This window comes from Rhincodon typus, chromosome 9, assembly GCF_021869965.1.
Source record: "Rhincodon typus isolate 14 chromosome 9, sRhiTyp1.1, whole genome shotgun sequence".
In the NCBI taxonomy this organism is placed as follows: domain Eukaryota; kingdom Metazoa; phylum Chordata; class Chondrichthyes; order Orectolobiformes; family Rhincodontidae; genus Rhincodon; species Rhincodon typus.
In genome coordinates this window covers 82,750,878-82,770,997 of record NC_063340.1, presented here as the reverse complement: position 1 = coordinate 82,770,997, position 20,120 = coordinate 82,750,878, and the positions used below count along the sequence as shown (strand labels likewise).

At 42.9% G+C, this 20,120-nt stretch overlaps 1 protein-coding gene across 1 annotated transcript in view; it reads left to right on the top strand.

Annotated features, from left to right (window-relative positions):
- The window catches only part of LOC109924919 (endoplasmic reticulum membrane-associated RNA degradation protein), a 44,850-nt gene that overhangs the window by 13,564 nt on the left and 11,166 nt on the right, over positions 1-20,120 (top strand). Inside the window, exons 4-9 of the mRNA XM_048601375.1 lie at positions 1,524-1,628; positions 2,526-2,594; positions 15,014-15,184; positions 15,272-15,355; positions 16,796-16,875; positions 18,266-18,400. Coding sequence (XP_048457332.1) covers positions 1,524-1,628; positions 2,526-2,594; positions 15,014-15,184; positions 15,272-15,355; positions 16,796-16,875; positions 18,266-18,400 — 644 coding nt within the window. The remainder of the gene's footprint in view (positions 1-1,523; positions 1,629-2,525; positions 2,595-15,013; positions 15,185-15,271; positions 15,356-16,795; positions 16,876-18,265; positions 18,401-20,120) is intronic.

Below are 20,120 nucleotides of genomic sequence, written 5' to 3'. Positions count from 1 at the left end.
AAAAAGGTCTAGGCCCGAAACGTCAGCTTTCCTGCTCCTCTGATGCTGCTTGGCCTGCTGTGTTCATCCAGCTCTACACCTTGTTATCTATGAAAGATCAAGAGAACTGGTGACGGGACACACTTTCTGCTCCCTGTGACCTCGAATCGCTACACTATCTCCCATTTTGATACACTTTCCCTCTTTCGATTTTAAAACTCCTTGCTCACCTCAGTCTCCGTTGGCAAGCTTGAAACTCCAACACAACAAACTTGACATCACCTAATCATTGATTCCTGATTTACCTTATCCCTTATAGGTTTTGTTTTAACCCAGTGAATTCTTGACAATCCCTAGCACTCTTGAGCCTTGAACTCCAGGTTAACTGTCAAATGGTGTGGTGGTGCAATAATACAAATCACTGCCTCACTTACAAAATGCCTCACTTACTGGACATGGAGAGCTATTCAAAGTCAACAGTATCATGTAATATATCCTGTCTTATATTCTGCTCCTTGACTTCAGTAGGAGAGGTTGTCAGGTGCATTCAATTTATCAGATGGCAGAAGTGATTCTGCTTGTCTTCTGTTCCCAAACTTGTCTACTTCACTACCATTTTTTGTCCATACGAGCAAATAAACTGAGGCCTAAATCAGCAAATCAACTGTGCAAACTGACTGCAGTATTTAGTCCCCATGTTTAGTGTTTTGGTGGGGAGAGAGGACAGGTCCCATCTGTTGTTCTATATGGGGTGGACTCTTCATCTAATAGGTCATTCAGGTATAACAGCACAGGAGGCCATTGAGTCCACACTGGCAAGCTGTACAGCAATCCTATTGGTCTCATTCACCCTCACTTTATCACCTTACCCCTCTAACTTTATTTCCGTCAGTACTTATTTCCTTTTGTAATTATTCATTGTCTGCACTTGCTGCAGTTCTATAGGCAGAGAGTTCCATGTCATTACTACATACTGTGTTTAAAATTGAAAGCGCTTCCTCACATCCCTTTGCATCTCTTTGCAAAACCTTAAATCTGTATTTCCCAGTCCTTGTAACTGCAGCTAATGGAAACAGATTTTAATAGCATCATCGACGACCAAACCTATCTGGTCGCTGTTGTGTTTTGTGTTTAGTAGATGAAGGTCAAAGCACGAACCACCAAAATGAATTGGTTAATACAGAAAATGCACAAGCCTTTTATGAAACACAAAAAATATATAAGCCTTTTCTGAAGGATTTGAAAGTTGGTAGCAGTATTATGCAATCGGAGAATTCGTACACATGTCTGAGTTGGTAGCTCCCATGTGACCCATTGTATCATTTCTTCCCCCAGTGTTGTATTTGAAAAACATAATTATAACCACTTAAGGGTATACCTCAGCACTCTCCAGAAAGAAAACCAGGGAATACATTTGTGATATGTTTAAGTTGCAGCATGGCTAGGGCCAGTCATTGGTTCTTCTTCACAGTAGAAGTGGTTGAAAGAAAGGGAATTCAAAATGTGAATATCCCAGCGAAACTGTTGTTGTTGGTGTATAGCAGGGACATTGCCTAAAGTTCTTACAACCAGAAAATTCACATTTTTGTTTATGTAATTTCTGTTTTGCTTTTCCACAGTCCACAACACTATACACAACATTTGATGAGGTAAGTTTGACATCTCTGATGATTAGAAAATGAAGCTTTAGCTGCTTCAGGGTCATCAGTGTGAGAATCTTCTATCGATAAATTATGTCCTCTTTTCCTGATCCATGCCTTAAAAATGCTGGAAATTATGCAGGCAATTTTATTAGCCTTATAGTATTTTGGCATTCAAGCAACATGATTTCTTGGACTTCACTATGAAAGGAACTGGCAGCTTTTTGTGCCATCCATGTTGGCACACACCGTGGAAATGACACGTTCCTTGCTTCACTTTCCATGATCTCTCATTTAATTTTTAAATGTAAAGGACAAACTTGTAACAAAAAAATGGTATGAACAATTCAATTCCGTCCACATTAAAAGTTTCTCTTGTTGCATACTTGTTCTGAACATGAATGAGACCATTTTGCAGCCAGTTTTGCAGGCTTCCTCAAGATATGAGTTTCTAGAGTGGCTTAACTCCACACCACATGGTTGGTGCCGCCATATGACAAGCACATACGAGTTCGGCTATTCCAGTTACCAGTCTGGAACTTCAGCTTAACATGAGCATCCTTCTATTGGATTTCCTAATCTGCCATCAGAATAGCTGACAGCTTCACCACAACCAGTCTTTCAGGTTATATGAATTTGACTCAATATGATTTCACTGTTTATGTAAAAAGTCGGTTTGCAGTTGCATTTGTACAAAATTCGAGGATCCCCAATATCATATTTCTCCAATATTGCAGTGTTATGAGGATAGCATATGAATATGGCAATTGTGTATGACCCTGTATGCAAATTCAAATTATCACAGGCCATCTGGTTTCATGTGAAAGCATCAGATAATATCAACGCATTTAGTATTTATTCTTTGTTATGAAATCACAAGTTACAGCAAATTTCTTTTCCTGACAGATGCTGGCAAAATATCTAGACAACGGTGTTATAAACCACCTTCCTTCAGCTTTGGGAGATCCTATAATGGTATGTCCTTTTCTCATGGCAGTAACATGCATAATAAGAATTCTAAAACTGGCTATTCATTGGTTGTACTTACTCAGGAAATAAACAGATCAGAGCATGAAGTGTAGGAATTTCCTGTAAATTTCATCCCTTAAGCCTTTTGTAATAGAACATAGAGCAAATAACCCAAGCTGCCTTTTGTGATGTTGTTCAGGGACTGCCAGCCATGGTAAAAGGGGATAAAAAACATATGATCTTTCAAGCTAGATCTCACTCTGGGATCTGATCTGTCCAGTATTACCGTCAACTGGGATCATAATCTCTTTTCTCAGGATTTATTTAAGTTCCTCATCCCTGGAACCATTCTTGTAAATCATGCCTGTACCCTTTCTAAAGAACGGAATTCGGCATTGGCAAAATGTTCCAAAATGAGTCCGAATCTGTGGCTTTCTTAAAATTTGTCATAAATTACATGCTTTTGTACTTTATGCCCTTATTTGTGAAGCCCTGGGTCCTTTGAAAGCATTTTAATCACTTTCTCACTCTTCCCTGCCACCTTCAATGATTTGTGCATGTTATATATTTGTATTAGCCCCACACCTTTGTCTCTACACCGTAATATTTCAAGCAGGAATTAGCAGCAATGGTTTCCTTCTGATTGCCTTCAGCAAGTTGTAAATTGCTGTAATGGCCTTGATCAGATCAGTCTGCCACAGCCTTGAAAGGACCAGACCAGCTAAATATTGTAAATGAGTCTGTCATTCTTGATTTACTGGTGAGCAACCCCAGAGAGATCTGTTAGCAGGATAAAACAATCTTGTCTGCATCTCCTGGGAGATTACATGGCTGCATGGACAGGGTTATGGAAAATCTTATCGTAATGCTCAAGCCATCAGGAGTGACCATTAATACCCATTCTGGTCATAGGCAGCAACCTGTTGCAACATATTCAAACAAAAAGCTGCTAGCATAGGTGTAACAAATACAACTTAATTTAAAAAAAAGTGAAACCTGGAATATAGCTAAATTATGAGACAGGTACCCCCTAGATTCAATTGGAAATAAGGGGTCTCCCATTTAAAATGAAAATGAGGAGAAATGTTTTCTTTCAGAGGATTGTTATTCTGTGGAATTCTACCCCCCCGCACCCCCAAGACAGCAGTGGAGGTTGATTCTTTGAATATTTTAAGGCAGAGTTGTTGTTTGACAAGGGTACCAAAAAGTATAGCAACTACACAAGAAAGTAGAGGCTACATTCAGATCAGCCATAATTTTGCCAAATGGTGGAGGAGGCTTGAGGGACTGAATGGCCTACTCTTGCCCCCAATCCATACATAAACATGCATGTAGGGTATTGTAGTGCAATGGTGATGTGTGTGATCCTGTGAGATATTGAGCTCAAAATCCATCAAATAATCTGATAATTTTGTTGAATTTAATTGGGGAAAAATGATTTTGGAAACTGCCAAATATTAATCATTGATAGAAGATATCTGTTTTTGTTTTGTTTATTGTTCCGTATGACATAGGAGTTCAGTAGGGCATTCAGCCCATTGAGTCTGCTCTGCTATTCGATGTGGTCATGGCTGACCTGATCATCCTCAACTCCACCCTCCTGCCTTTTTCCCATAACCCTTGTTTTGCCCACAAGTCTGTTTATCTCAGCATCATGAGGGGAATCGAATACAAAAGTAGGGAGGTTGTGCTTCAATTATTCAGGGCATTGTGAGACCACATTTGGCGTACTTCGTAAAGAATTGGTCTCCTTACTTAAAAAAGGGTTTAACTGCATTAGAAGCAGTTCAGAGAAGGTTTCCTAGTGGGAATGGATTGGTTGTCTTCTGAACAGTCTGGGCTGATGGGCTTCCAACAACCACAGTCATCATCCTTTGTATGAGGTATGACTCCAGCCTGCAGAATGTTCTCTCCTTGATGCTCTTTGACTTCAGTTTTGTTGGGGCTCTTTGGTACAATCCTTAATTTCGAGGGCAGTCAATCTCCCTTTTGGAGTTCAACTCTTTTGTCCACGTTTGGACCAAAACTGACAAGGTTTACTGGTCTAATACCTGGTTTGGCAGGTTATCGTATGAGGAAATGTTGTGGAGGTGCCGGTGTTGCACTGGGGTGGACAAGGTCAGAAGTCGCATGACACCAGGTTATAGTCCAACAGATTTATTTGAAATCACAAGCTTTCGGAGCACTATCCCTTCATCAGGTGAAGCTTAAGGGCAGTGCTTTTGAAAGCTTGTGATTTCCATATATCTGTTGGACTATAAGTTGGTGTCATGTGACTTCTGACCTTGGAAATGTTGGACAGGCTAGGCTGGTACCTACTGGAAAATTAGAAGTGTAAGAAGCAAACTGATTGAAACATGTAATATCCTGAGGGTTTTGACTGGATGTTTCCTCTTGTGGGAGAATCTAGAACTATGGAATCCTTGTTTAAAAATAAGGACCAGCCCTTTGAGAGATGAGAATTATCTTTCTCCTAGAGGGTCGGTAGTCTTTGGAACCCTCTTCCTCAAAAGGTGGGTGGAAGCAGAGCGTTTAAAAAATTTTTAAGGCAGGGGTACTCTTGATAAACAAGGCAAGGGGTTAATGGTTGTCAGGATAGGTCGGGGTGTGGAATATTCAGTTCTTATTGCATGATGGAGCATGTTTGAAGGGCTGAGTGGCATGATCCTGCTCTTATTTTGTACGTTCGTATAATTTCCTTCAGGCTTGCTTTATATGACTATGGTTCATTACTTATACACCTGTGAAGAAGTTGAGCGATCCTTAGATTAAGAAGCATTCAAAGAGCCAGGCATGGACAATAAACATGGTCATGCCATTTAGTTCATAACCTGTAAGCAAATAAAAATAAAGGTAAAAAGCAGCTTATTTCACATCATATTAATGTATAATGTTGGTAAAGGTAAGGTCGCCATAGAATTACCAGAGCATTAGGCTGCTTGTTATTAGAGACCTTAAGAAATAGGAGCAGAAAAGCCATTAGACTCATTGGGTTGGTTCCACCATTTGATAATGGCTGAAATGTTTCTCAATCCCATTCTCCTACCTTCTCCTCGTAATCCTTGATCTCCTTACTAATCAAGAATCTATCTATCTCTGTCTTAATTGGGGTGGCACAGTGGCTTAGTGGTTAGCACTGCTGCCTCTCAGCACCAGGGACCCGGGTTTGATTCCACCCTTGGGTGACTGTCTGTGTGGAGTTTGCACATTCTCCCTGTGTTCGCATGGGTTTCCTCTGGGTGCTCTGGTTTCCTCCCATTGTTCAAAGATGTGCAGGTTAGGTCAATTAGCTGTAGGAAATGCAGGGTTATAGGGAAGGGGTGGGTCTGTGTGGGATGCTTTTTGGAGGGTCGGTGTGGCCTCAATGGACCGAATGGCCTGCTTCCACACTAGGGATTCTATAGTTCTATAAATACAGTCAATGACTAGGTCTCCACAGTCCTCTGTGCCAATGAGTTTCACAGATTAACCATTCTCTCGGTTCTGAAGGGTCATCCTTCACTCTGAGGCTGTGCCCTTGGGTCCTTGTCTCTCCCACTGGTGGAAATATCATCTCCGCATCCACTTTATCCAGGCTTCTCCGTATTCTGTCAGTTTCGATAAGATTCCCTCCATATCCTTCTGAATGTCATTGAATACAGACCCAGAGTTCTCAACCACTCCTTATGTAACAAGTTCTCCAATCTGGGGATCATACTTGTGACCTTCCTCTAGAACCCCTCTAGGGCCAGCACATCCTCCCTTAGATAAGGGCCCAAAACTGTTCTCAATATTCCAAATGCAGTCTGAACAGAGCTCAGTACATCCCTGCTCGTATATTCTGGCCCTCTTGAAATGAATGCTGACATTGCATTAGTCTTCTTAAGTGTCAACTGAAACTGCATGTTAACCTGAAGAGAATAATTAACTAGGACTCGCACATCCCGTTGTCCTTCAGGTTTTTCAAGCCTTTCTCCATTTCAAAAGTAGCCTGTGCCCCTTCTTTCTACCAAAATGCATAACCCCACACTTTCTAAAAGTGTATGCCATCTACTGCTTCTTTGCTCACTCTCCTAGCCTATCCAACTCCTTCTACAACATCCTGCTTCCTCAACACTGAACTACCTGTACATTCATCTATCTTTGTGTCACCTGCAGACTTAGCGACAATGCCGTTATTTCCTTCATCCACATCATTATTGCCTCGTGTGAATGTGGTGGTCCCAACACTGAACCCTGTGAAACTCCACTAGTTGGCTGCTATCTGAAGAAGACCACGTTATCCCTACTCTCTGCCTTCTGCCATTCAGCCAGTTCTGTGTTTGCCAATACTTGCCCCAATACCTCAGAGTCATAGAGATATACAGCACCGAAACAGACCCTTTGGTCCAACTTGCCCATACCGACCAGATATCCTAAATAAATCTCGTCCTGTTTTCCCGCATTTGGCCCATATCCCTCTTAAACCCTTCCTATTCAGCAGAAGTATGTTCCAGTGATAAGGAAGAACTGTAGGAAAGGAGAGAGCCAGCCATGGATGTCTAAGGAAATAAAGGAAAGTATCAGATTGAAAAAAAACACATACAAAAAAGCAAAGAGGAGTGGGAAACTAGTAGATTGGGAAATCTTTAAAGGCCAACAGAAAGCCACAAAAAAAGTTATAAAGAAAAGTAAGATAGATTATGAGTGTAAAATAGCTCAGAATATAAAAACAGGCAGCAAAAGTTTCTATAAATATGTAAATTGTAAAAGAGTGGCGAAGGTAAACATTGGTCCCTTAGAGGATGAGAAGGCCAATTTAAAAACTGGGAATGAGGAAATAGCGGAGACATTAAACAGTTATTTCATGTCGGTCTTCACAGTGGAAGACACAAATAACATGCCGAAAACTAATGGCAAGAAGGTTATAGCAGGTGAGGACCTAGAAAGTATCATTATCACTAAGGAGGCAGTGCTGGGCAAGCTAATGGGGCTAAAGGTAGACAAGTCTCCTGGCCCTAATGAAATGGATCCCAGGGTACTAAAAGAGGTGATAGGGGAAATAGCAAATGCACTAGTAATTACTTACCTAAATTCACTGGACTCTGGGGTGGTTCCCGCAGATTGGAAAACAGCCAATGTGATGCCACTGTTTAAAAAAAGTAAGTAGAGAAAAAGCGGGTAACTATAGGCCAGTTAGCTTAACTTCGGTAGTGGGGAAAATGCTTGAATCTATCATTAAGGAAGAAATAGCAAGACATCTGGATTTAAATTGTCCCATTGGGAACACCCAGCATGGGTTCATGAAGGATAGGCCATGTTTAACTAATTTGGTGGAATTCTTTGAGGACATTACTTGCATGGTGGACAATGGGGAACCTGTGGATGTAGTGTATCTGGATTTCCAGAAGGCATTTGACAAGGTGCCACACCAAAATGCTGCTACATAAGATAAAGTTGCATGGTATTACAGGTAATGTATTGGCATGGATAGAGGATTGGTTGACCAGTAGAAAGCAAAGAGTAAGGGTAAATGGGTGTTTTTCTGGTTGGCGGTCAGTGGCTAGTGTGTGCCTCAGGGATCAGTGTTGGGATCGCAATTGTTTACAATTTACAAAGATGATTTGGAGTTGGGGACTAAGTGTGGTGTGTCAAAATTTGCAGATGACACTAAGGTGAGTGGTAGAGCAAAGTGTGCAGAAGACACTGAAAGTCTGCAGAGCGATTATAGATAGTCTAAGTGATTGGGCAAAGATGTGGCAGATGGAGTACAATGTTGATAAGTGTGAGGTCATCCATTTTGGTAGGAATAACAGCAAAATGGACTATGTTTTAAATGGTAAAAAATTGGAGCACGCTGCTGTGCAGAGGGACTTGGGTGTCCTTGTACAGGGATCGCTAAAAGTAGGATTGTAGATGCAGCAGGTAATCAAAAGGCAAATGGAATTTTGTCTGTCATTGCTAGAGGGATGGAGTTTGAAAACAGGGAGGCTATGCTGCAGCTGTATAGAGTCCTGGTGAGGCCATACCTGGAGTACTGTGTGCAGTTTTGGTCTCCTTACTTGAGATATACTAGCACTGGAGGGGGTGCAGAGGAGATTCACTCGGTTGATTGCAGAGTTGAGAGGGTTGGATTATGAGGAGAGACTGAGTAGACTGGGATTACACTCATTGGAATTCAGAAGAGTCATGGATTTGTGAGGGGTAGATCATGCCTCACAAACCTTATTGAATTCTTTGAAGAGGTGACCAAACACGTGGATGAAGGTGGAGCATTGGATGTGGTATACATGGATTTAAGTAAGGCGTTTGAAAGGGTTCCCCATGGTAGGCTCATGCAGAAGGTAAGGAGGCATGGGATAGGGGGAAATGTAGCAGATTGGATTCAGAATTGGCTGACCCTTAGAAGACAAAGGGTGGTATTGGACGGAAAATATTCAACATGGTGTGCAGTTACGAGTGGTGTACCACAAGGATCTGTTCTGGGTCCTCTTCTATTTGTGATTTTTGTAAATGATTTGGATGAAGGAGTGGAAGGGTGGATTAGCAAGTTCGCGGATGATACGAAGGTGGGTCACGTTGTGGACAATGCGGAGGGCTGTCCTAGGTTACAAAGGGACATTGATAAAATGCAGAGCTGGGCTGAGAAGTGGCGGATGGAGTTTAACCCTGAAACGTGTGAGGTGATTCATTTTGGAAGGACAAACTTGAAAGCAGAATACAGGGTTAACGGAAAGATTCTTGGCAGTGTGGAGGAGCAGAGGGATCTTGGGGTTCATGTTCACAGTTCCCTGAGAGCTGCCACCCAGGTGGATACAGTTGTTAAGAAGGCGTATGGTGCGTTAGCTTTCATTAATGGAGGGATTGAGTTCAAGAGCCGTGAAGTTATGCTCCAGCTATACAACAGCCTGGTTTGGCCACATCTGGAGTATTGTGTCCAGTTCTGGTCACCTCATTACAGGAAAGATGTGGAAGCGTTAGAAAAGGTGCAGAGGAGATTTATCAGGATGTTGCCTGGAATGGAGGGAAGGTCTTACGAGGAAAGGTTGAGAGAGCTAGGGCTTTTCTCTTTAGAATGACAAAGGATGAGAGGTGACTTGATAGAGGTGTATAAAATGATCAGAGGTATAGATAGAGTAGACAGCCAGAGACTTTTTCCTAGGGTGGAGGTAGCTTTTATGAGGGGACATAGTTTTAAAGTGAAAGGAGGTAGATATCGGGGAGACGTCAGAGGTAGGTTCTTTACTCGGAGAGTGGTAGGGGCATGGAATGCATTGCCGGAGAGGGTAGTGGAGTCGGCCTCATTAGGGGCATTTAAGTAGCTATTAGATAGGCATATGGATGATAGTATAAGGTAGCGCTGGAGGTTAGATAGACCTTAGGTTTAGTTTAAAAGTTCGGCACAACATCGTGGGCCGAAGGGCCTGTACTGTACTGTTCTATGTTCTATGTTCTAAGAATGAGGGGAGATCTTATAGAAACATATAAGATTATGAAGGGAATAGATAAGACGGAGGCAGGAAGGTTGTTTCCGCTAGCAGGTGAAACTAGGACTAGAGGGCATCGCCTCAAAATAATGGAAAGCAGATGAGGGACTGAGGTCAGGAGGAACTTCTTCACCCAAAGGGTTGTGAATCTGTGGAATTCCCTGCCCAGTGAAGCAGTTGAAGCTACCTCGCTGAATGTTTTTAAGGAAAAGCTCGATAAATTTTTGAACAGTACAGGAATTAAGGGTTATGGTGAGTGGGCGGGTAAGTGGAGCTGAGTCTCAAAAAGATCAGCCATGATCTTATTAAATGGCGGGGCAGGCTCGAGGGACCAGATGGCCTACTCCTACTCCTAGTTCTTATGTTCTTATGTTCATGTACCCATCCAAATGCCTCTTAAAACATTGTAATTGTACCAGCCTCCTCTGCTTCCTCTGGCAGCTCATTCCATACAAGCACCACCCTCTGCATGAAAAAGTCACCCCTTAGGTCCCTTTTAAATCTTTCCCCTCTCACCTTAAACCTGTGCCGTCTAGTTTTGGACTCCCCCACCCTGGGCAAAATACCTTGTCTGTTAACCCTATCCATGCCCCTCATGATTTTATAAACCCCTCAGCCTAGTCAGCCTCTCCCTGTAGCTCAAACCCTCCAACCCTGGCAGCATCCTTGTAAATCTTTTCTGAACCCTTTCAAGTTTCACAACATTCTTCCTAATGGAGGGAGACCAGAATTACATGCAGTATTCCAAAAGCGGCTGAACTAATGTCCTGTACAGCCGCAACATGACCTCCCAACCCCTATACTCAATGCACTGACCAATAAAGACAAGCATACCAAGCGCCGCCTTCATGATCCGATCCATCTGCGACTCCACTTTCAAGGAACTATGAACCTGCACTCCAAGGTCTCTTTTCCTTATTTAGCATTTCCCTCTGCAGCACCTCATCAGAGGCCTTCTAGAAATCAAAATGGATCAAGCCACTGGCTCTCCTTTGTCTAATTTGCTCGTTAGATCCTCACATAATTCTAACATTTGTCAGGCGTGACCTCCCATTGACAAAGCCGTGCTGACTCAACCCTATTTTGACACACAGTTCCAAGTACTCTGCAATCTCATCCTTAATAATGGACTGTAAAATCAATGGCTAAGGTCAAGCTAACCAGTATGTAATTTCCTGTCTTCTGCTCCTTCCCTCCGTAAACAGGAATGTTACATTAACCATTTTACAGTCCTCTGGGATCCTCCCTGACTCCAGTGATTCCTGAAAGATCACCACCAGTGCCTCCGCAATCTCCTCAGCTATTTCCTTCAGAGCCCTAGGGTGTAGTTTGAAAGGTCCAGTTGATTTATCCACCTTCAGATCTTTCAGCTTCCACAGCACCTCCTTATTGATGGCCTCTGCCCCCGATTCTCCAGTTCCGGAATGCTGCTGGTGTCTTCCATGGTGAAACCTGAAGCAAAGTACTGATTCACTTTCTTTGCCATTTCTTTGTGCTGCATTACTTCTTCTCCAGCCTTATTTTCCACTGGTCCACTGCCCACCCTCTCTCTCTCTTACCTTTTATATATCAAAAAAAACTCTTGCAATCTTCTTTTATATTACTAGCAAGCTTGCCCTTATATTTCATCTTGTCTCCACCTTATTGCTCTATTTAGTTACCCTCTGCTGGCTTTTAAAGGCTTCCCAATCCTCAGGCTTCCCACTAATCTTCACAAGAAGATGCTTTTTCTTTTATTTTTATGCTGTCCCTGACCCTTAGTATGTCTCTTCCTTGGGATGAATTTCTGCTGTGCCTTCTGAATTACTTCCAGAAACTTAAAGGTTCTTGCAAAGATTTGTAGTTCGGGTTGTGGGTGAGGTTGTTGACTTGCTTGCCAAGGTGGTTGTTATAGTTCAGCCGTTTTGTGACCATGCCAAGTAACATCATCAATGCAGCCTCTGATGAAGCGATAGTTGTTCTACTCCGCTTAGTATTTACATGATCTGGTCTGTTGAGGTGTTTTGGGTCATTTCCGGTTCTTTTTTTACAAGGGTTTGTATATGGGATCTAATTCCACATGTTTATTGATTGCATTATGAATGGAGAACCAGGCCTCTACGAATTCCCGTGCATGTCTATGGTTTGACTTGAGCTAGGATGGTCTCAGTTAAATTGATGGCCTTCGTTGTCAGAGTATACTGAAATGAGGGAAAGTATGTCCTGTCGTTATGTTGCTAGCTGGTGTTTGTGTATCCTGATGGCTAGTTTCCTTCCTGTCTGGCCAATGTAATGTTTATGGCAGTCCTTGCACGGTATTTCGTACACTACGCTGGTCCTGCATGTCGTGGGTATTGTGTCCTCTTGGTGTTGTCAATCTAGTAGGCGGGTAATCTGCGGATGAAGTTGGTGGGGTATCCATTTATAGCAAAGATCTTGTATGGGTGCTCTTCCTCCTTCTTGCAATGTTCAGGTGTGTTGCAGCCTGTTTAAATAGTGTCCTTACACAGCTTCGTGGATGTTGGGGTGATTGCTGTGGAAATTGAGGATTTGGTCAGTGTGGGTTGCCTTCCTGTATACTGTGGTTTGCAATTCCCTGTTCATCATTCATTCTACTCTGACATCTAAGAATGGAAGTTCATTATTGTTTTTCTCTTCTCTTGTGAATTTGATCCTGGTGAATACGTTGCAATAAGCCCTGAGATGGGTGGCCCCCATAGAATGCATTCAAATAAACCAAGACAGACCCCATAAAAATGAAACTAGAAGGCTGGAACACTCCCCGCTTCTACGGACTCCCCAGAGTTCACAAACCGGACATCCCCCTCAGATCCATTGTCTCCCTACCAGGCACACCTGCGTACAAGCTAGCCAAGGACCTACTACAAAGACTGAAACAGCTGGTCGACAGATCACCCCCACTCCATCCACTCAATCCAGGAGTTCCTTAATAACCTCAAGAACGTCAAAATCAATAACAGCGAGATTATGGTATCCTTTGACGTTATAGCACTATTCATGCCCATTGACATCCCACTAGCCAAAGAAACTCTGGTCACATTACTAGAAGAAACAAGAACGCCAACTGACGGCTCAATCAGCAAGGACAACATACTCAGACTACTGGACCTATGCCTCACCACACAATTCACCTTGAATGGCCACGCATACAAACAGATTAATGGCGCATCTATGGGGTCACCCATCTCAGGACTTATTGCAGAGACAATCATGCAAATATTGGAACGCACGACCTTCCCCTGCAAACAGCCAAAACAGTGGATATGATACGTGGATGACACGTTTGTCATCATTAAACACACTAAGTTAGAAGAGAGACACCACCTTGTCAGCAACATATTCACCAGGATCAAATTCACAAGAGAAGAGGAAAACAACAATCAACTTCCGTTCCTAGACTCAGGGTAGAATGAATGATGAACGGGGAATTGCAAACCACAGGATACAGGAAGGCAGCCCACACTGACCAAATCATCAATTTCCACAGCAATTACCTCAACATCTACAAACAAAGCTGTGTAAGGACACTATTTAAATGGGCTGCAACACACCTGAACATTGCAAGAAGGAGGAAGAGCACCCATACAAGGTCTTTGCTATAAATGGATACCCACCAACTTCATCCGCAGATGCCTACTAGATAGACAACACCAGGAGGACACAATATGACCTAATAGACTGGCCCCCCCATACCCACGACATGCAGGACCAACGTAGTGTACAAAATACCGTGCAAGGACTGCCAAAAACATTACATTGGCCAGACAGGAGGGAAACTAGCCATCAGGATACAGGATCACCAGCAAGCAGCATAACGACAGGACAAACTTTCCCTCATTTCAGTACACTCTGACAACGAAGGCCATCAATTTAACTGGGACAATGTGACCATCCTAGCTCAAGTCAAACCATAGACGTGCACGGGATTTCCTAGACGCCTGGTTCACCATTCATAATGCAATCAATAAACATGTGGAATTAGACCACATATACAAATTTTTGCAAAAAAGAACAAGACATGACACAAAACACCTCAACAGACCAGATCATGTAAATACTAAGCGGAGTAGAACAACGTCACTTCATTGGAGGCTGCATTGATGATGTTACCTAGTGTGGTGATAAAACGTCTGAACTTTCACCAGCCAACTCGGCAAGCAAGTCAACAACCTCACCTCCAGAAACACCTGCCATTGCTGCTCCTTCATCTTCCGTCCTAGGCTGCTCTTCCAGTCAACTGTGGTCAGCCCCTCTGTCATGTCTTTGTAATTACTGAACTTTGTTCAGTTATAATACTGTTATATTTCATTCCAGCTTCTCCCTTTTAAACTACAGGGTGAATTCTACCATATTATGGTCACTGTCCCCTAGGGGTTCCTTTACCTTCCCCTCATCAAGTCTGCCTCATTACACATCACCAAATCCAGAATGGCCTCTTCCCTAGTGGCCTCTACCACAAGCTGCTCCAAAAAAAAATCTTGCAGACACTCCACAAATTTTTTTTTGTGGGATCTGAAGCAAACCTGGTTTTCTCAGTCCACCTGGTGATGGTGGTGGCTTAACCTGAGGGTCACCACAACTCAAGCAAGGGGAGAGGTTGAGAAGAAGTGTCCTTGATGGAAACGTTACCCAGTGCAGGAATTAACTCGTGTTGTTAACAAAACTCTACATCGCAACCAGCTGTCCAGCCAACTTATCTAAATGACCCCCAATATGGAGACTAAGAAAAAGATAAAAGTTTAGTGGCTGTGGGATCAAGGAACATTGCAAAGATGAGCAACTGGAATTGGCTATGAAAGGAGTGATTTTTCACAGCCGAGGAGCATTTTGGGAAAGGAAGGTGGAGGACAGGTAGTGTCCCGGAATCTGGGAACGCTGGAGAGGGATGTTGTGAGATCACAAGGATAGCATCTGGTAAAAGTTTGTTTTTGAACAGCTGGTTGAGTAAATTCACAAATTTTTGTCGCGTCTCTTCCGCAGGAAATTCTCTGGGACCTGTTAAACCACCAGGAGGGTCCACGGCTCCGGGATCACCTAAGTCACGGTGAAATAGACTTGAAGTTGTTTCCAAGAGAAATGGCTAGTCACGTCGTGGCACTTGCTATCATTTTGTTACATCATTGTCATAGAGGGGCAAATGGAATTGCTATGGTAACAATATATTCTTCTACTTATCATGTACAAACAGTTGTTTTTTGGATGTGTTCATCTTCTAATGAATGCTTTTTGTATGTCCAGGAAAACGAGTGTCTGAGAACAATTATGTGTTCTACGCATTTATATTGCTCTCGGTTCCATCCAGTTGGACGGCTTAAACAACAGGTACCTGTCACCTGTCACGTTAAATTGCTGTGGAGATTTCAACTTCTTTTCCTGTCTAATGCAAAGGCTTAGTGAAGGTTGTCTGTCACTTACTGGGCAGAATAATGATATACTGATCTACTTGCATAAAGCATTGGGAGTGTAAATGGTAAAGTAATCATTGTCTTACTGGAGCATGGGGCTGATCTCTCATTGGAGAGAGATAACTGGTGGTGGTTTAACCTGTGGGTCATGACACCTAAGGCAAGGGGAGAGATTGCGAAGGAGAGCCCTTCATGATAACGTTAGCTGGTGTGCATCACAAACCAGATGTCTGCCAACTGAACTAACCAACCACAATTGGGTGTACTCCTTATGCATTCTATGGTTTATTTTGTTAAAAATTGCATGGTGACAGAATTTCTGGTTCGCAGCACTTGCTCAAAGGTCGACAAAGATTCTGTATTCTTTTGGCTCACTTAGCCAAACTCGGTGACAGACAGCATTTACAGAAATAGCAACAAGGCAGAATTATTCATGGGATCATCAAATAGCATATCACAGGAGGATGCCATCAGGCCCAAAGAGGCATTGCCAGCTGTCTCAAGGAGCACACAATTTTCCCTGAATCAGCATCACTGGACAGATTATCTGGTCTTGACAACTTTGCTGTTTCTGGGAGGTTGTTGTGAACAAATCGGTTTTTGCATTTCTGGCATTACAGCAGTGACTGCACTTCAGTGTGTTCTCTTTCACTCTTCGTGGTTATCCTTGTTGTCTGAGTAATCATGAGACTGTAATTTTGCTGTGGGGTTGTTTGTGGAGGTAGGACCCGACAGCTTTCTCAGCCAGTACAGAGACTAAACCCACTTTGGTATCATTATTTTGCACCACAATTTAGCCAGCTTTGCTAACAAGCCCTACATTGGTTCTGAAGTGCTTTAAATAAATAAGTATAAGGTGTTGTCTTTTTTTTTCTGAAAGGTTGGGCTTGCTTTCTTGATTCTTAACATTATGTAATGACATAAGCTGCATTTGCTTGCCTCCAATATGTTGCTATAAACAAGACAATGATAGAGTTTTTAATTCTAGATTACAACTATAATCATGCATATGAGACAGTATGGGACAGAAATCTACGCAGCTAAAACATTCAAAACATCTTCATGTGATTTCTTTAGGGATGTTTGTAGGGATTTTATTCACTTTTTTAAGTAATGTGTTGACCTTGGTTACATCCTGTAGTATTGCATTTATCAGAATTGAAATGGTAATGTAAGTCTGAGTCTGCTTATTATGGCTCAGCAACAAAGCTGCCAGCCTGGCAGGAGGGGAAGCTACCAGTTCGTTAATTTCCGAGCATCTGATTCCACTGCATGAATTTGGCCCATCAAAAAGTGAGAGAACCTATAATTACACTTATCAATTTGCCCAGTTGATCCAAATGATTTCTTTTTCCAGCTTCGACGCTGCCTTGAAAGCCTCCAGAAATGGGGTGAGATACCAAGACCCACACTGGAACAAGCATCGGATAGACCTGGGTAGGAAGACTTTCTATCAGCAATGCTGTTAAAACCTACCTTGCTGGCCCGACTGCTAAAAATACTGAGTAGCTGGAGATTACAAGTCTATGATGGCTGGCATTATGGGTGCTGAATTTGGATTGCTTAGGCAGAACAAGTCACCCAAAGCTTTCCTGCTGCTGCTGTTGCTATCTGGTAAACTCTGTTGTGGTGTTTGTATTAACTTGCATCCATACTTGGCTAGACGTTGCGCATTGTCCATGTGAAGTTTTTCTAAATGGCATTATTTTTCTGACTGGCGATTCATGGGCTGAGTTTTGGTCAGTGCTGAGCTAGCTAATCTCACTCCACATTGGGCCTCTTCAAAATTGACTTTCAAGCCTCTTAAACAAACTTTCCATGTTTCAGATGCTGAAGTCCATTATCACATTTGTAAGGAAATGGAGCAGAGTTCTCTCTGGTGTCCTGTATCCCTCGAACAACATCGGAAAATTAAAATGTCTGGTCATTATCACATTGCTGTTTTTGACAGCTGAGAGGAGAGAGATTTAACAGGGACCTGAGGGGCAACTTTTTCACGCAAAGGGTGGAATGAACTGCCAGAGGAAGTGGTAGATGCAAATACAGTTACAACATTTAAAAGGCATTTGGACAGATACCTGAATAGGAAAGGTTCGGTGACATATGGGCCGAATGCAGGCAAGTGGAACTAGTTTGTGAAGCTTGCTTAGCATGGATGAGTTCGACCAAAGGGTCTGTTTCCATCCTGTATGAATCTATGGCTCTATGGATGCCATTTTTCCTATGTCACAACAGTGAGTACACTTCAAAAAATACTTCTTGGCTGTAAGGATCTTTGGGACGCCCTGAGGTCATGAAATATGCTCTATAAATGTGAGCCCTTTTCCTGGTCTATCGTAATTTTTTCTAATCGCCATACTGGAACAAACAAGTTGATGGAGCTTAGATCAAGGAGATACTTGCCATAGCAAGTCTGCTGGCATCTGACTATCTAATATAAGGAAGCTGAGCAATGTCTTTGTTACTGGTGGAATCATAGCTGAGTAGGTCACTGTGCCCTTATGAAAGCAAGCAAGAAAGAAAACTAAAGTGGAAAAAGGGAAATGTATTATAAAGGGAAGGATACAATTCGTGTTTCTCTTCCACGTGCAAGTGGACAACATGGGAATTGTATTGATTTCTACATTAAATTAATAATGCAGCAACTTGATTATGTTAATGGGAGCAACCATCAGTTATTGACAGGACAAATGTATACTAGCTATTAAATTAATAGTGAGGCACATGCATCATTAATTTAATAACAGGAAAGTGTGTTGATTAGGAAATTATGAGGAAATGTTGTTATTGCTATTTAAAATGGTTGCTTTGTACCATCACCTCACAGGTCTGATTGTTTGAGTCCTGCAGCCCAAACTGTTCACCGATGCCTGATGGAAGGACTTGTTTCTGCACTAATAAACCGATTGAAGATGGTTTATGATGAAGACCTTAATCCTTTTCATTATTTGTTGGCAGAGGCGTGAGTGTCATATTTCAGGAATTGTCTTAACTGAATATTTTACTGCTGATTTGTTTTTTCCTATCGCGTATTCATGCATATTTTTAATGTGAAGTTGGTCACTGCATGAGTGCGGTGTCCTAGAATCGTAATGTGCATGATGGATGCAAGAGGTGAACAGGATTAGCTGTTCAGCTTCTTAAAGCTAATTGATTTGGTGTCCCTTTATTGATGGTCAGTTTAGCTTAGCTGGCTGTACAGCAGGTTTGCAGTACGGTGATACAATCAGCACTGTTTCATTTCCCATATTCGCTGAGGTCACCATGAAGGCCCTGCATTCTCTGCCTTGCCCCTCAACTGAGACATGGTGACCCTCAGGTTAAACTAATCAATCATCTCTTTCTAATAATGATCCTATGGGACTATGGTGACTTTCAGTTCATACCTCTTAATGTCTTTGCTCAAAAGAAGTCTATCCAACTTTGACATTTCACCTGTAGTTTGGAAGTAGGCCATTCAGCCCATTGAATCCATGCTGACCCTCTGAAGGGCACCCCACCCAGATCCAGCCACATACCCTATCCCTGTAAGCCTGCATTTCCCATGTCTGATCTATCTAGCCTACACATCCCTGGACACTATGGCCAATTTAGCATGGACAATCCATCTAACCTGCATATCTTTGGACCATGGGAGGAAACCGGACCACCTGGAAGAGACTCATGCAGACATGGAGATAATGTGTAAACTCCAGGCAGATGGTTGCCTGAGGCTGGAATCGAACCCAGGTCCCTAGTGTTGTGAAGCAGCAGTGCTAACTGCTGAGCCACCATGCCTCTCATTTGATATTTTTACTTGACCGCCAGCTTCAATAGCTAAAATTTTCCCCCTGGTTTTCCAATTCTTGCATGGCCTTATACTTTACTAATTTGATAACATGTTCCAGACAGCTCTTTTGAAATCACTATATGCCTTCAATCCTGGGGCTTTCCACATTTGGTTTTAATTTCTTCAACATTAGTGGCCATGCTATTAGCTGCTTGGACCCTAAATCTCTGGAACTTCCTAATCATAGATAGTAGGAACTGCAGATGCTGGAGAATCCGAGACAACAAGGTGCAGGGCTGGATGAACACAGACTCGGGGACCGCTTTGCAGAACACCTACGCTCGGTTCGCAACAAACAACTGCACCTCCCAGTTGCGAACCATTTCAACTCCCCCTCCCATTCCTCAGACGACATGTCCATCCTGGGCCTCCTGCAGTGCCACAACGATGCCACCCGAAGGTTGCAGGAACAGCAACTCATATTCCGCTTGGGAACCCTGCAGCCCAATGGTATCAATGTGGATTTCACAAGTTTCAAAATCTCCCCTCCCCCCACCGCATCCCAAAACCAGTCCAGCTCGTCCCTGCCTCCCTAACCTGTTCTTCCTCCCACCTATCCCCTCCTCCCACCTCAAGCCGCACCTCCATCTCCTACCGACCAACCTCATCCCGCCCCCTTGACCTGTCCGTCCTCCCTGGACTGACCTATCCCCTTCCTAACTCCCTACCTACGCTCTCCTTTCCTGGCCCCATCCCCGCCTCTTCGACCTGTTTGTTTCCTCTCCACCTATCCTCTCCTCTATCCCTCTTCTATCCGCCTCCCACTCTCTCCCTATTTATTTCAAAACCCCCTTCCCCTCCCCCTTTTCTGATGAAGGGTCTAGGCCCGAAACGTCAGCCTCTCTGCTCCTAT